At 42.5% G+C, this 16,247-nt stretch overlaps 1 protein-coding gene across 6 annotated transcripts in view; it reads right to left on the reverse strand.

The window, feature by feature from the left end:
• Positions 1–16,247, reverse strand: part of grip2a (glutamate receptor interacting protein 2a) — a 39,509-nt gene that overhangs the window by 14,057 nt on the left and 9,205 nt on the right. For all 6 annotated transcript variants that reach the window (XM_072367374.1, XM_072367371.1, XM_072367370.1 and 3 more), the window contains exons 4-19: positions 16,094–16,239; positions 15,526–15,609; positions 15,367–15,442; positions 14,644–14,789; positions 11,460–11,607; positions 11,201–11,370; positions 8,033–8,161; positions 7,658–7,819; positions 7,046–7,232; positions 4,061–4,206; positions 3,890–3,970; positions 3,520–3,583; positions 2,980–3,125; positions 1,484–1,628; positions 1,107–1,246; positions 2–184 (exon numbers count right to left, since the gene is read on the reverse strand). In XM_072367374.1, the coding sequence (XP_072223475.1) occupies positions 2–184; positions 1,107–1,246; positions 1,484–1,628; positions 2,980–3,125; positions 3,520–3,583; positions 3,890–3,970; positions 4,061–4,206; positions 7,046–7,232; positions 7,658–7,819; positions 8,033–8,161; positions 11,201–11,370; positions 11,460–11,607; positions 14,644–14,789; positions 15,367–15,442; positions 15,526–15,609; positions 16,094–16,239 (2,153 nt within the window). The remainder of the gene's footprint in view (position 1; positions 185–1,106; positions 1,247–1,483; positions 1,629–2,979; positions 3,126–3,519; positions 3,584–3,889; positions 3,971–4,060; positions 4,207–7,045; positions 7,233–7,657; positions 7,820–8,032; positions 8,162–11,200; positions 11,371–11,459; positions 11,608–14,643; positions 14,790–15,366; positions 15,443–15,525; positions 15,610–16,093; positions 16,240–16,247) is intronic.

A 16,247-nucleotide genomic window follows, 5' to 3' on the forward strand; every position in this document is an offset into this window, starting at 1 on the left:
CCTTGGCTAATGTAGCCCGCATCAAAACCTGAGCTATCCCATGAGCTCATGGCAGAGTCTATACTGGGCACAGTGGCAGAGTAGATCTCTGAATGTTTGCTGGTTTTCTGGGAATCTGTCAGTTCGTCCTCTGGGTCGCTTAAAAACACAGCTTCTCTATCTGGAGGCCGCCGACACTCGGAGTCTGGAAACATGCAGCGAGTTGACATTAGACAATGCATAAAACTGCACATTTTTAGCTTAATAAAGCTAATTTAATTCACTTCCCGATTTATTTTCTTTGTTTTGTTCGTCTACTGGGATGACATCAAACGCCCCCCCTGCAGCACAGCTCATTCACTCCGGTAAGAACGTCCATCGTACTCAAAGTTGTCGTCCATGTCGTCAAAATCTGATAAATATCCTGCCATGTTGCACAAAACTATCAGCAGCAAACTCTGTGAAGTTAGCCGACTGTCACAGAGCACGGAGTGAATAAACTGTGCTGCAGGGGGGCGTGTGGATGAAGTGGTCCCAGTAGAGTGCCTGTGTAGAAATCCCTCCGTTAGCTCTCCTATAGCTGCAAGTAGCCACATAACAGCAGCTATGAGCTAACAGAGCTATAGCACACGTTCATTCATTCATTCTTCTTAAAGTATTGGTGAAATAAAGACAGATAATGCCTTATTTAGAGGCTGCATCCTCTAAGCCCCGTTCACTCCGTTATATGGATCTCCAGTTATCTAAATAGCTTCCGAAGGACGCCGACTTTCACCAAACTGTTCTCTGTGAGCAGATGAACGTATTTCATGCCAGAAACAAGGTCCAGGTTTAAAACTACCGGAGTTCCCCTTTAAGTGCTTTATTACTTTTAGCTTTGCCATGAGTTCAAAGACATGATCTTGTCAGTGAATTTGCATAGATGCTGATGTTCTTCCCAACGAAATATAAACTAATAGAACAAAAACTGGAAATAAAGGAAATGACTTATTACAAGATCTGTCTTAGGCTCTCAAAACAAATTAAATTGATACCATTTGTTGCATCTTTTTTCTATTTCTCGTTTCAAAACATAAACTGCCACACGATTAATTAAGAGGATTAAAAAATGTAATAAGTTTGTTTACGGTCAGCTTGTTTCTTGATCTTGAGGGTGACGGACTCCCCGGCCATCTGCAGCAGGTGGATGGCTTCGCTCAGCGGCTTTCCTTTCAGGCTCACCCCACTGATGGCCAGGACTCTGTCCCCTATATGGATGGCCCCGGTCCTGCAGGCGAGAAGAAGAGACCGATACTAGCGAATACCAGACAGCACAAACAACCGGGTCAGTAAAGCCTGTCAGGCTGCCAGTGACTGAGACAGAAACAAAGAGGCTGCTTGTTGCAGAAAGGGACGAGACAGCCATTGTTTACTGGCTCATTTATGAAAAAAAGTTTCCACAAAAAAAGCTAACTGGCATCAAATTAATGTGCCACCATCTCCTGAAACCCTGCCCTCCTCTCACCTCTCAGCCAGACCTTTCTTGGTGAGGCCAGAGATGACGATGGGGTCAAAAGGCTCCTCTGTGCCAGAAATCGTGATGCCGAGTGGTCCGTTATACCGCTTCAGCTCGACTGTGTAGATGATTGAGCCGGACATCTCCAACTCATCTAAAGCGGAAAAACAGACACCATGAACTCGTTATAATAATCGTAATGTTTGCATTACAAACATCACAAAGGAGGAGCTGCCATTAAGACAAACGGCTGATTAAAATGTACATACAGCTGGTAAAATAAAGGAACCCTTGACTGCCAATATGAGGGGAACTTTGGTTCTGCTCATCTCATTAAAAGGGAAGTGAAACTACAGAAAACCATTGTCAACAAACATCTACATCCTTTAAGGAAACAAATGTCCTCATGGAAGGCGTCTCTTCCAGGACAAAAAAGGGTTTAACTGGGTTAAACATGTACAGGAAATACTGGGCCAACACGTTACACATTAGCAAAACATGGGGATATATTTGGGAATAACGTGTGCATTGTTCCAGTGGCTCAACACTCAACTTACACACATCATGCAGTTTTTTTTTTTTTTCTTTCAAATTCGATTGTTTGGGATCAGGACACACCCAAAAGATCACATGTTAAATTTTAGGGCTTATGGGATGATTATTAGTGCATTAAGCAAAGCTGTGCAACACTAATTGAGTTTTAACTGTTTGGGTTTTTGTGGACACATATTTCCTTGGTTCTGACACACGAACAAGGGTGTAAAATAGTCACTTTTTATGTAAAATAAAGGCTAAAAACCCAAAGGTTAAGGAACCAAGGGTTTGGTTTAGATTAGATGGAACTTTATTGATCCATTTGGGAGGTTCCTGCAGGGAAATTCAGATTCCAGCAGCACCATTATCCATGCAAAGGATAGATAATAATGAGATAAAGAAATAAAATAAAGAAATCCTATGTCCAGCTGGTGCTCCTCCCATCCAGCTACAACACCTGGGGGAGGCTGTGTGGAGGGACAGAGAAAGGATGGCTGCAGTGGGGGGGGCATGGGCTGGTTGAACCGGTTGAAGAAGTTCTTCATCTCGTTCCCCTTCCCCGCCTGTGATGGTTTTCACACCATCCCAGACCTCCTTTCTCTTTGACTGTGTAGCATATTAGCTCATCTTACGTAGCTCCTTTGGCCGAAACAGAAGTAATGTTATGTGACATGAAGAGGTTAAGGTGCAGATTCCCTCAGTACCCTGCAGCCTCACCCTCTCCTCCCTAACATGCAACAGAAATCATGGTGGAAACTAAAAACATCACAGGCCCTCTCTGGAGCCAGGGCTCGATTTGCAATTTGAGGAATTTCTACACGATTCCCTGCTGAATACTGCTGTTACTGAATATTGTTTTGCATTTCTGCCAGTATTTCCCCCCTTGGGGCACTAGAGAAAATGTAGTAGTTTCTTCCCACCACTGGTGTTTTATTCTGGATGTGAATATGGGTTTTCAGGCATTCATATACCGATGTTGTCCTCATCTTTCTGGATCCGCAGTTTGACCATGTCCTCGGCCTGCTGCAGGATGTGCATGGCGTCCTCCATGGTGCAGTTCTCCAGACGCACCGAGTCGATGGCCAGCAGCCTGTCTCCGGGCTCCAGAGTGCCTGTTCTAGCGGACAGAAGAGCAGAAGAAGAGTTGCTTCTCCTGACTCACCAGCAGAATCCTATTAACTTGCGTGTCAGTGGGATCCGTGGGGGTGACCCTCACCTCACCCTCAACCTAATCAACACTGAGCCCTTCTGAAATATAGCTGCCCCACTGATCTAGTTTTGATAGCTCAATCCTATTAGGCTATTGCTACACACTCATGAACAATCCTGTGTAAGCCTCTGAAAACCTGCAGAAGTTCTGAGAAATATTGTCTCGCTAATGTGACCTGCACCATACCTGAAACCGCAGACTGATTTCCCCGATTATAAAAATCTAGACGACACAGTGCCGTGAGATCTGAGCAGCAGAAAGTTCAACAGTGGCATGATTAGCTCTGCTGGATGATGCCCACCTGTGTGCTATGCTTCCTTTTCTGATGTCAGAAATGATGAGGGGCTTTCCAGGTTTCTTACTAGCTGGTTATAAAAAGAAGAAGAAGAAATTAGTGTTCAGCATTAGTAGTATTCAGGATATGAAGAATAATACATTGTGAACTCTATAATTGAACCATTTCAGACTCGGAACCTAGTTTTGTTTTTTTCTTAAGCTAGTTGGAGCAGAAAGGTTGATGATGGCTGTTGGTGCAGGCAGTATTGTTCAGCGATAATGAGCCATGTGCCTTCATGCGTTTACAAGCCCGAGTTTTATGGATCACAGGACATAGATTAATAGAGTTACAGTATGCGGCAACACTGCCCCCTTCTGAAAGTCTACAAACTCACCACTGATGGTGATGCCCAGCTCCACTCCTCTCCTCTTGGGTAGTTTAACATGGAAGGTGCCACTGCTTGGAACCACAGACTCTAATTCAGATTAAAAACAGTGGGAGTTTGAAAGCAGGATGGCTCGGACGTACAAGATCTCATCTAGAAAGTATTTTTCCCTTGTAATACCTGCAACATCAAACTCAATCTCCACTGTGACTCTATTAGCCAAAGCAGAGTCTCTGAGCAGCTGATGGGCTTCCTCCAAAGTGCCGTCTTCAGTTGGGATCCCATTAATGGACAGCATTCTGTCGCCAACCTGCAACAGCCCACACCTTCACAGAATACACAAAACATTTTCCCAGATGAAACAATCTATAAACACATCATGGAATTAAATCAATGGGTATATTTGAGTGTGAACAAATCACTGGCATTTTAGCTAGATTGCAGCAGACATGGCTAATTTATCCTGCATCTGATTTCGTTTAGTATGTAGTTATTACATTTTTTTTAAAATTATCTTTGAAATGGCCATCATAACTCAAAAAACTCAAAAGAGTGAATTAAAAAGAAGAAAAAACAAAACCTATACATCAGTATTTAGGTTAAACACACGTAGTCTAATACAGCAACACTACAATCAATCTTTTGGTCATGAAGGTTATTATGATATTTTCTTAATTGTTTTTGAGAAATATGCAAGTCAAGATTAAATTTTATATTCCTTTAAGATGTTTTTTTGCACTACTAATTCAAACTGTCTATTGTAGTAGACAAAAGGTCCAACTAACTAAGAGAAAAAAGAAAAAAAAAACCCATCTGTGTGTACATTTAGAAACATCCCTCAGTGATGTATCCGATCAGCAGATAAAACATAACACAAAGCAGTCCATCTATTTAAACTGGACTCATTTTACCTGCATTCATTTTTAACCCTACTACTTTGTACATTTCCCTACTGAAAAATGGCCTAATCGTAAATTTGAGTGGAGGAAGATTTGTCTCCCCCTGTTGGCCGCAGGCGTAATTACACAAACACCATAAACGCGTGCTCCACACCAACAGTAATCTGCATTGTTCCTTGACGTCACTATCTTTTTTAAGACCGTAATCCTTCCTGTGAACAGTTTTTTTTTTAAATATATATGTAAAATCGAGAGAATCTGAAACTTTCTAAGACCTCACATCGTGTATCCTGCTGTCTGTCGCTTCAGCTTCTCCCATCTGAAGCAAACACATCACTACCAGTGTGCGAATGTCACCACAAGCACCAGATTTAAACTGTTACTGTGTGATGATGAGCTTAATCAGCTCTCTGCAAACATTTGGCAAGCACTTGAATGCAACAGATGTTCAGTTAGATGTAGAAGTCCCTCACAATAGCTTTAATACTGCACGTAGTACAAAGAGGATGTTAAGAAACAGTCTATGAAATCAAGTGCAGCCTCCAGGCTCGAACAGCATGTGTTAGTTAAGCTTAAATCAGTTTTAGATTTACCTTAGTGAGCAATAACATAAACGCACATCACACATTTAATCAGACTCCTAGTTGTGCTGACAAACACAGAAGCAGCGTCAGCTGACATTAGTTCACGGAGCACCGCAGCTCGTTAACCTCGTGCACAGGCTGAGGCACCAACATCACAGTTGGCTGCTGTTCTTGAGTCACTCCTGTCCAACTGCTGCTGGACTAATCATGTTACAGGACCCGGGGGACACGGCCCTTCTCTTCCGACACACACCAGCATGACTCTTGCAAGACAGAAACCGCAAACTGGCCTCATTTGTGCTAAATGCACTGCGACATGTGCTGTAGTCTCGTGCAATATCATACATGCTTCTGTTGGGGGCTTTTCAGAGAGCATGGCTGCGTCCACACCTATATGAAAGTAGGTAAATTTAGTTTTTTTTCTTTTAAAACCTTCTGACCTTGCAAATACCCTCTTAATAAATCTAAATGTATTAAAGCTGTAGTTCAGCCTGATGAGAATGTCAATCAGTGAATTGAGGAACCGGCTGACCAATATTACTGTCCCTCTGTTAAGCTGCAAGCACGATAGCTGTGAAAATGAGATGAAAGAGGAGGCATAAGTTGTTGAAGGAAATCTGTTTTCCTGCTTTAGTCATCTGCTGTCCCTTCAAATTTATCAAGCGACGCCTCATGTGGGTCTGACCTCCTTTGGGTACCACTGTAGCGCTGCTCTTTTCATTCAGTTGTAACTGCTCGGATTAACTTGCAAAAAAACGGAGAAAACAAGGAATTGAAAAAATATTGGATAAAGAGATATGTTTAGGGCCCAATTCCAGACTTGTCTCAGGATTTTTAGGACCACATTTGCTATCCAAGTGCTAATTCATTGTTCAAAATCGTTACATTTTGATTGCATGCTATCAAATAATTGCTCCTGGCATCTACGCTCATTAGCCCTTCATGGGATATGCAACATTAATGACTTAATAAATCTGGTAAAGCAACAGCATACAGTCATTTGGACATAAGCTACATGCATATACTAATGTATTTTACAGCTTCATTAGAACCAAGAGCGAGGCACGATAAGTGAATATATGACACATTTCTTTTTTAAATGTAAAATGCCCTGTAGCCATAACAATTTATTTCAACCCATTCAATGAAGGGAAATTTTCATCCCACTTTTATAGTTTAACAGGAGATATCAAGCGTTCTCTTCCATAAGATGTATTCGATATTGAATTGCTCTTAAAAATGCAGCCAAATTTGAAAGAAAAAGTGTGTAATCATAGCCCTGTTTCAAATATCCACCAGCTGCACAGGGAAGTTCTCTCAAAGTTCTCATTTACTTAAGTAAATGATCTGAACACTATTGATTTCAGTGTCTGAAGTGAGTTGCTAACATATAATCAGTTGTATAATGTGTGAAAACGTTCAGAAAGTACTGTCCCACGTAATACCTTCTGCAAACAATCCCTCTACACGCTGACCTGTTTTAACGCTCACTGACAAACTTTTATAGATATTTTACTTGTTTTATGCACTTATAAATGAATAAATATTAGCAAACTACAGCTAGTTAAAAAGAAAGCAGAATGAGTGAAAGTGGGGGTGATTTCAGACAGCCCCTCTCCCCCGTCACATGAGTGAATGATTAGCACTGAGGCCCTCCAGTTCAAGGCGACTCATTGCGTTACCTCTCTGCTGGGCTGTCGGGCTCAATGAAGCGGATGACCGGGGGAGCCGACAGCGTTTCTGTGGCAAAGACACCCCCCTGAAGCTGGATCCCAAAACCTGTGAGCAGATCCCCCCTCAGGACGACCTCACTCGTTTCCACATGAAAAACCTGCCCCCCTGGGCCGACAGAACTGGACGCCAGGGACACTGAGCAGGGGACACATCAGATAAGGTATCAGCAGATAAACGGAGCGATTGTTGGAGAAAATGGAGGAGGGGAAGGGGAAAAGACATGCTCCCACAGAGATGACGACATGGGAACAGAGAGGGGATGAGTCAGGGTCATGTTTACATCAGCAATCAGTCAAATCTCCTCACACACTGGGAGGAGTTTATTCTGTTAAAAGAATGTTTTAACACCCATTGTACCACAAACTACACCCACCAACATGACTTAATTAAATCAACAGCTCACCAATGTAACCACAACACAGTTAGGCTTGGCTTACTTAATACACTGTCAAGGGAGTGTATTCTGTAAGAACATGCCTGAAATGAGCTTGCTTAGTAATTTGCCTGAAGCAACACTTTAATGTGTGTGTGGGGGTGGAGAGGAAAGTGATTTGTCATACATGAGCTCTTATGGTCCTTCTTCCTGTTCCTCCTCTTGCCAGTGGACCCACGAGGGCTGGTGGGAGCTATGGGAGGGATGGGGCAGGGCAGGGTGTTGCTACCCTGGCTACTGAAGCCTGAGGTGGCAGTGGAGGAAGGGGAGAAGCCGCCACCCACCAGAGCTGAAAGGAGACAGGATACAGCAGCGCTATCTGTATCAAAGGGCTGGTTCAGCAAGAGCAAAACTCATCCAACAGGGCATGCAACAAAAGAGGGAAATGTGGCAGCTTGTGTCGGGGTAACCCTCTTGGAGGATGATTTAATCATCGTGCTGATGAAAGGGCTCCTGTGATGGTGTCTCGCCAGCAGCGGTGCTGTCACAACTAATAACTTACATTTGCAGTGGTCCTGCTGGTTGTGTGGGTGGCTTGGGCTGCTCCATGTCTTGCTGTGGCTGCCATGTGGGGGATGGCAGTAGTTGCTGCTTTGGTCCCAGTGATGATGGTTGCTTTTCTGCACTTTTACTGCAGCAGCAAGGAGGAAAATGCATGCATTAAATAAACAAGAGCCGCTCCTCTACAATGCACATTTCCAAGTTTTATCCATTTAATCAAGCTTTGATTTCCATGTCTATAAATTTGCACCGCGCCACACAGTGCCTGCAGGATGATTCAGAGCAGAGTAATTGATATTTAATGTCTTTGCCATGCTACGCTACATTAAATCCTGTGTTTAATGCATCTTGAAGAGCTTCCGAAAATCAGCCTGACAGAATAGTACAGAGAAAAATAACCCAAAACCTTACTTTTATTAGCAAGCCTCCAAAAAGCTGTGTTCAAACTGAAGATCGTTTTCATCATTTCATTTTCAAAAGGGCCCAAAGGTGCGAAAACAGCAGCGGAAAGCTGACTGCTGGACATGATCAGGAAGTGACACTAACTGGTTGGAGGCATGTGGCTGGCTCTTGATTGGGCACAGCTGAAAGCTTGATTGGAGTTAATGCAGAGTGTGTGTCTGCATCTGTCTGGTACTGTTAATGTGCTTTATTTAAGTCCCTTTTCTCTTTGCATATTCCATAATCAGAGATTTCCAGATGTTTTTATGTTGACTTGCATCTTTTCCTCCTGTAAAAACCTGAGTATTCAAACAGCGTATGTGACGTCTTCACAGGAAAACAGCTGACCTACTGTCTGACTCATACCTCAATCAGGAACTTCCCTTTTCACATTCATGGAGCTATATTTGTCACTGGATGTTACATGTGACAGTAATCCTTGCTGCCTTATTTGGAGGGGTCTAATCTCTGGCAACTTGCTCACATTATGGAGGGAGGATTTGCTGAGGAGATGGCTGACTGCAGAAGCATGGGGAACCTGGTTAAATCCAACGATTTGCACTCAGAACACATGCAGCAGAACCTCTGGCCCCTTTTCAGGAAACCAGTTCCTATTTAACTGAAACTAACCTAGAAAGCTGTGCCTCTGCCAGCTTATGTTAAGCTCACCTTAGGGACTCTGTCCAAGAAATTGTGCTTTCAGTCTACACTGATGGAAAGATGCATTAACTCCTAATCTTTTAGTGGTCATATCAGTCTTATTAAATCCTAAATGCAGATTAGACAAATTGCATCTTATAATTATGCCGTGTCCAGCTGAGGAAAAAGAGCTGTGACAATACCGTCCAATCATAATGGGACTACGTCTCATTTGAGATGTTGAAATTTCCAGAAGACATGCCTATAATATCACAGAGAAGAAAGGTACTACCTCCAGTAGGGGTCCTTAGGCAAGACCCGCCTTACCCTACATGCCTACCTGTAAGTTGCTTTGGATAAAAGCGTCTGCTAAATGCATAAACAAATCAGTTAATTCCTTTAAATCTCATTTGAGATGTTGAAATTTCCAGAAGACATGCCTGTAATATCACAGAGAAGCAAAGAACAGGGACATTTCTGTGGTCAGCAGGTGGGAACACTTGCATTGAAAATAAGTACTTACCCAAGAGCAGGAGAAATTGATCCAGAGTGAATAATTAGCTGGAGTTTTACCTCAACAAACTAAGAGGAGTTTCCATGTATAGGAAAGTAGAAGAAAACCATTGTTTAAACAAGATTTTTAACAAGTTTAAGTTAAAAATCTATGGTGCAATGAAAATGACCCGAATAAGCAAGGCCACATGAACACAACCACCTCCTCTGGACCCACATTCATTTAGGATGGACTGATGTGAAGTGGTGAACTGTCCTTTGGTCCGATAAAAGGAAATTCTGTGTGGAAATCATGGACACACTGTGTCCTCTGGGCTAAAGAGGAGTGGGACCATCTGGCTTGTCATCAGTTCAAAAGCTGTGATGAATGGATGCACGTGGAACGGGTGAGTTTCACATCTGTGAAGGCATCATTAAAATTGATGATACAGACAGGTTTGGGAACAACATATCCTGCCAATCAGTCAACATCTGTTACAGGGAAGGACTTTCAATAAGACAACAGCGAAGCACACTGTCCATGAATTACAGGTGTTTAAACGATTTGATTAAATCATTCTTCGCTTTTCTCGATTTTACATCTTGCACAGAGTCCCGACCTTTGGTGAAAATGAGGTTTTTCAGCCTTCACTTGTCCAGGACTGTTACACGTAAGAGAGTATTTCTTAGTGAGTACCTTTAGAAAACTCAAAAATACATTTGTGAATAATAATAAACTGATGCCCTGAAGACTTGACCAGCAAAAGTAGTGACCAAAAGAAAAGGAAACGTTGTGGAGAAGAATTGACTGCAGCTTATTTCCTTTTGTCATACTGGGCAATCCTTTTACCCATGACTTCACAGAGTCCCTGCAGCCGTTGACACGCAAATAAGTCTAAGAAATGTGACGAGAACTTGATCTCTGACAGAAAAAGCGTGGCTCATTTGTATGCATAAAAGGCCGAGTGTGCATCCAAAGCCAGAGGGATTGAGGCAATCAGTGTGCCGTGCACATACAGACACACTCGGGCAGATTCCGAATGCTTGGAATGAAAAGGCAACTGGGAGGCAGCCAATGTCTTTACAGCTGTAGGTGCTATAGCAGAGAACAGAGAAGTCCCGATACATATGGTGAGGACAGCGTCTCCAGAACCTGAACACACTTATGGAGGGTTGAAGCGGTAAGTCAAGTAGCTGAGGTTCTCCTCAGGAAACCTTTGCACTGCTCAGGAGATTTAGCTTTAGGAATGTACATGGTTGTATTGCATTGTTTAGCTATGGCAGTATATAGTATGAACATCTTCATTTCATTTGTTTGCTACCTGCAAACACGCACAGATAGCACAGGTCTATTCTTTTCCCACCATTAACATTCCCAATCAGTTCATTTCAGTAACTCTCCGGAAAACACTAAACTATGTGGAAAACTGCGCTTTTGTTGTTGTGTTTTGCACCTCATGGCCATTATACTCTTTTTATAATGTTTTGACATTTACTGGTTGGTATACCCTCTCTCTTCTCTTGCTGTTTCACAGCTGATTCCTTTAACTCTCATTTCTTTTGTCTCAAACAGGGTCTTTGAACTGCAGGAACGTACCTGTGTCTTGTGGCCTGATGGGAAGTCTGCTCTGATTGGCTGGAAGAATCTCGAGTTTGGCAATTTCAGAAGTGCTGGCGAGTAGCTGTGTGGCCTCCATCAGGGAGCAGTGCTCTGTGCTGGTGCCATCAATAGAGAGGAGGACGTCCCCTGTGTGCAGCGCTCCGCACCTGAGAGTGAGACCGAGGCCGGTTCTGTCAGGACGCTTTCTGTCAGAAAACACTTTGTGGGGTAATAACATTTGAAATATCTGTTTCACCTTTCCACAACGCTGGCTGGCTTTATCTTGTCGATAATAATGACTTGTTTGCTCCTGTATATTGTTGTGGCAAGGCCGATTCCCAGGCTGGCTGAGGGGTCTTTCACTATCTCCACCAGCAGAGGGCCTGAGGCCTGCTGCACCGCCTCTGAAAAAAGAAAACAACACACACACAGAGGCCAACAAGGTTACCGAACACAGCTAAAGTCAGTTCATTGTTGGGTATTAATCGCCTTTTGATATCTGCAACTCAGAAGTCATCAGGAAGTGAACCAACAGGGATTAAAACAGTCCAGTGGCAGGAAAAACTTCATATTAAATGCTTAAATGTTGATGTTACAGGTACATATTACTGCTGCTTGAATACACACTTCTGCATTAGTGTGTTCTTAAAGGGGAACTCCGGTATTTTTAAACCTGGACCTTATTTCTGGCATGAAATACGTTCATCTACTCACTGAGAACAGTTTGGTGAAAGTTGGCGTCCTTCGGAAGATATTTAGATTCCTCGAGATCCATATAACGGAGTGAACGGGGCTTAGACGATGCAGCCTCTAAATAAGGCATTATCTGTCTTTATTTCACCAATACTTTAAGAAGAATGAATGAATGAACGTGTGCTATAGCTCTGTTAGCTCATAGCTGCTGTGTTGTTGTTATTGGCAGCTATCGGGGGGCTTATAGAGGGATTTCTACACACTCGCCTACTGGGACCACTTCATCCACACGCCCCCCTGCAGCACAGTTTATTCACTCCGTGCTCTGTGACAGTCGGCTAACTTCACACAGAGTTTGCTGCTGATAGTTTTGTGCAACATGGCAGGATATTTATCAGATTTTGACGACGTGGACGACGACTTTGAGTACGATGGACGTCCTTAACCGGAGTGAATGAGCTGTGCTGCAGGGGGGCGTCGATGACATCATCCCAGTAGACGAGTGTGTAGAAAGCCTCTATAAGCCCCCCGATAGCAGCACAATAGTTCAATGGTTCAACTTCAATGGTTGGAAGAGATCCTTCATATTTACGGTTATAGTTCTCTGTGTGTCATCAGCGAGAGGCATAAAGGCCAAGGACCGAAGCCTAACCCCTGTGGTACGCCAAACCATACTTAAGTGACGTTTTGAGTTGATTTTTACTTATTTTTTTCAATGAATATGAATGAAACCATGAAAACGCTGCGCACTGGAACAAATGGGATTTTTCAAGTGGTTTACAAGTATGCTGTGAGTCCCAGTTTTAAAAGCTGCACCGAAGACTCGTGTTCGATCAAAGGTTTGAGTCTCTAAATGACCTTGAATGTAAAACAGAGAAATAAACAAAACGTTTCAGCAGTGTACACCTCAAATTAAATACACTTTTCTTAAATTCTCTGTTTCTTTTAATCATTTGGATGTTGCAGTGCAGTTGAAAACAATGTGAATCTACTTCTGATTTTAAAAATCCTCCCCATGAAGCAGTAGAACAAGCCACCAAATACCAGAGCTCACTCCATGACTAAACGCCCAATTATAACTCCCTTTTGGTCATGGTGACTAATTTTCAAGATTGCACCCTTTGCACCGGTCTGTGCAAACTAGGGCAGGTCACTAAGGAGGGCTGACACATATTATGTATCTGTGTGTGGGAATTTGGGATTTAGACCTCCTGCTTTGCTCTGAAAAGCCACAGCATGTAAGAACTTCACCTGACAACGGCAGACGCTATGTACCGAGCAATATAACAGTTGATTTATCCGTGAAAAAATGTCACCTCTCGCTCTTTGTCTCTGCTTGAGTGACGTTAAAGATCGGACCAATTTTTTTTTTTTGTCATATCTCATCAGGACTGTCAGTACAAGCAGCATCCAAACAGAAAAGACAAATATCATCCTGTATGTTGAACAGCTTTCTTTCTTCTGATATTCAGTTTTTTTGGCATAAAATGCTTTTTATATATACATAGATGGCCAGAATGAAGGCAAATTGAGCGATTCAAATTTTCTCGATACAACAAATCGATGTCGGCCTCAACGAAAGCATTTACAGAAATGTAAATAGCCTCGCCCTCAATCCAAACATTATCATGACAAATGTTTTGTAGGTCAGTTATAAGCCATACAAAGGAGCATATTTTGATTCATCAAACTTTAGAAAATTCCCTTCCAGGCTAACTTTTCATTTAATTTGAGAATCTCAAATGCAGCCCTCATAGAGACATCAACAGGATCAAATCCAGCTATTAACTACTTATTTGGCATTTACTGCTACAGGCCTATTGGCAAGAAACTAGCCAGGTTTACTCTTGTGAAGGCATAGTCTTGACAGAGAGGCACGGAGGTGGGAGTGTAGTGATTGGGGTCGTGCAAGTGCACAAAAAAAACTGGATAACTGTGTAAAGACGTAGATAACCAAAGTAAAAGTCAGATTTCCTTCTCGGAATATGGAGCAAACAACAAAGGACTGGTAGAGCATGATTAGTTCAATTATTTCTTCAGTTAATTATGTAACTGGTGATGATATTTATATGTGTATATATATGTAAATGTAAATGTAATTTATTTATACAGCCCTTTACAACAATCCATTTCGGTACCAAAGTGCTTTACATCAGATAATAAATAAAGAAAAGAATAAGTACAAAACAATAAAATAACAGTAAACGCAATAAAATAAAATACAGCAAAATTGAATAAGATAATATAAAAGAGTCACCATTCTACTGGGTATTAAAAGCCATCTGAAATAAATATGTTTTTAGCCCAGATTTAAAGAGGCCCAGATCAGAAATAAGACGCATCTCGGGGGGGAGCTTATTCCAGAGCCTGGGGGCAGCAGCAGAAAAGGCTCGGTCACCCCAGGGTTTGTATTTCGACCTGAACACTTCCAACAAAAGTTGATTTGTTGTCATATATATATATATATATACAAGTATGTATGTGTGTATGGTAATCTTATTGTATAAATTGTGTGTTAACATGCACTAATTTAGTCGAATGCACAGTATCACCCATCAAACCTTTCCCTGCTGAATATGCTCTCAGGCTTGTGTGACTCCTCCTCTGGCCTCCCCAGCGCCGGCACTCACTCACAACCAAACAGCCACGTTATTTACCCTCAGAGCTACGCTGCTTCACCATGCCTCCACATATTCCCAGTCTTTGTGTGTGTGGGTGTGTGTGTGTGTGTGTGTGTGTGTGCTCACCCATGACAGAGACGTCATACTCGATCAGGAACAGAGCTTCCTGGCCGCTCTGCATCAGCATGGTCAAAGCTTCGGCGTGCCTCTCTCTGTTCAAAGGCATCCCATCTATGCTTAATACTCTGTCTCCAGCCCTCAAAGTGCCCTCTCTGTGGAGACACATGAGGAGAGAGGGCAAGAGCATTTAATATATATTTAATATATGATGCTCATACAAGCGTTTTAAGCACCAGTCACAGTAAATGATTAAGCAATGAGCATTTCCTCCCAGGTGAGATGAAGGATAAACAAGATAAATGACCGTAAAGTCTTTGATGATGAATTATGTTTGCTTCAGTGTTTTCATGGGGAAAAGTGCAATGCTGCATTTGCCTGGGGATGAGCAGTGCTTTCTCTGCTTTGAAGACACTCTCTATATATGTCACAGCCACAATTTCAAGGAGTGCCTGAGCAAAAGAAGGGTTTTTTTAATCGTTAAAGCGCGTTATTACTCATAGTCTAATTCCACGTGGATAACCGACTAATTCTTTAATAAACAAAAAGGAAGGCAATTAGTAAAATGCATCCATTAGAGTATGAAAGCAAGCAACCATTCATGCCAGCATACAATAATTCAGACAGACTCATTCGTGCATGTTCGAGACATGAAATAAAACATATAACCTCGATGAATATCTGCACTTACGCAAACAAACACTAGATACAGCAAACGCATGTTGTCCTGACCTGTCAGCGGGACCCCCGGGCCTGACGCTGGTAACCACCAGAGAACGTGACCTCCGCCAGTCTTCATGGAAACCCCCTGAACCAAAAGTGAACGAATCAATCAACAACACCATTAAGAGTAGAAATAAAAGCTCGTTAAAAAACATCCCCGTCACCTACCTCTCATGACAAACCCAAAACTGTTTCCCTCCTTGTGCAAACACACCTCTACGGTTTTGGTTATGACTCCTGAGGGGGTCTGGACTACGATTAAAGAGGAATGACAGATTCAAGAAATGATTTCCAGGATTCATTAAGCTACAAATAAATATTAGCAACAAAAAACAGATTTTACAGCAGTTTGGTTATAATGACACCTGAGTCCCCTGAACAGTTATTGGGAAGATATGATTTATGATGACGGCCTCAATGCAGCTGATGGGACCAATTATGTTGCTGCCTCACAGATAGCAAACAGAAACAGATGTGTTAACATACTACATCCACAGGTGAGCTCTGATGGGTGGCATGCAAACATGAAGGGCTGAGCCTCCTCGCCTCAGTGTGGCCGGCATCATTAGGATCCAAATCTGAAGCCACACATCTCATCCTCGTTTTTACAAGTAGTTAAAGATTTTTCTGCTTGTCAGACCTAACGATTAAGATCATTTCTAAGCCTGTGCCCTGCCTTTTTAGCATTAGAGCTGCAGCATGTTTGTTTTAATGTTCTTCTCATGGCGTCACCCACCAAATGGAGGCAGCTCGTACTCCACTTCCAGCACAACTCGTTCCCCGATGTTCTTCAACAGGCTGATGATCTCATCGTGCCGGAGCTTAGACAGGTTGATACCATTCACTGACTTGATGTAGTCACCCACATTCAGCTGGTCACTCCTGTGGAA

The sequence above is a fragment of the Leuresthes tenuis genome, unplaced genomic scaffold (assembly GCF_036924035.1).
Source record: "Leuresthes tenuis unplaced genomic scaffold, fLeuTen1.0.hap1 SCAF_16, whole genome shotgun sequence".
Classification (NCBI taxonomy): Eukaryota; Metazoa; Chordata; class Actinopteri; order Atheriniformes; family Atherinopsidae; genus Leuresthes; species Leuresthes tenuis.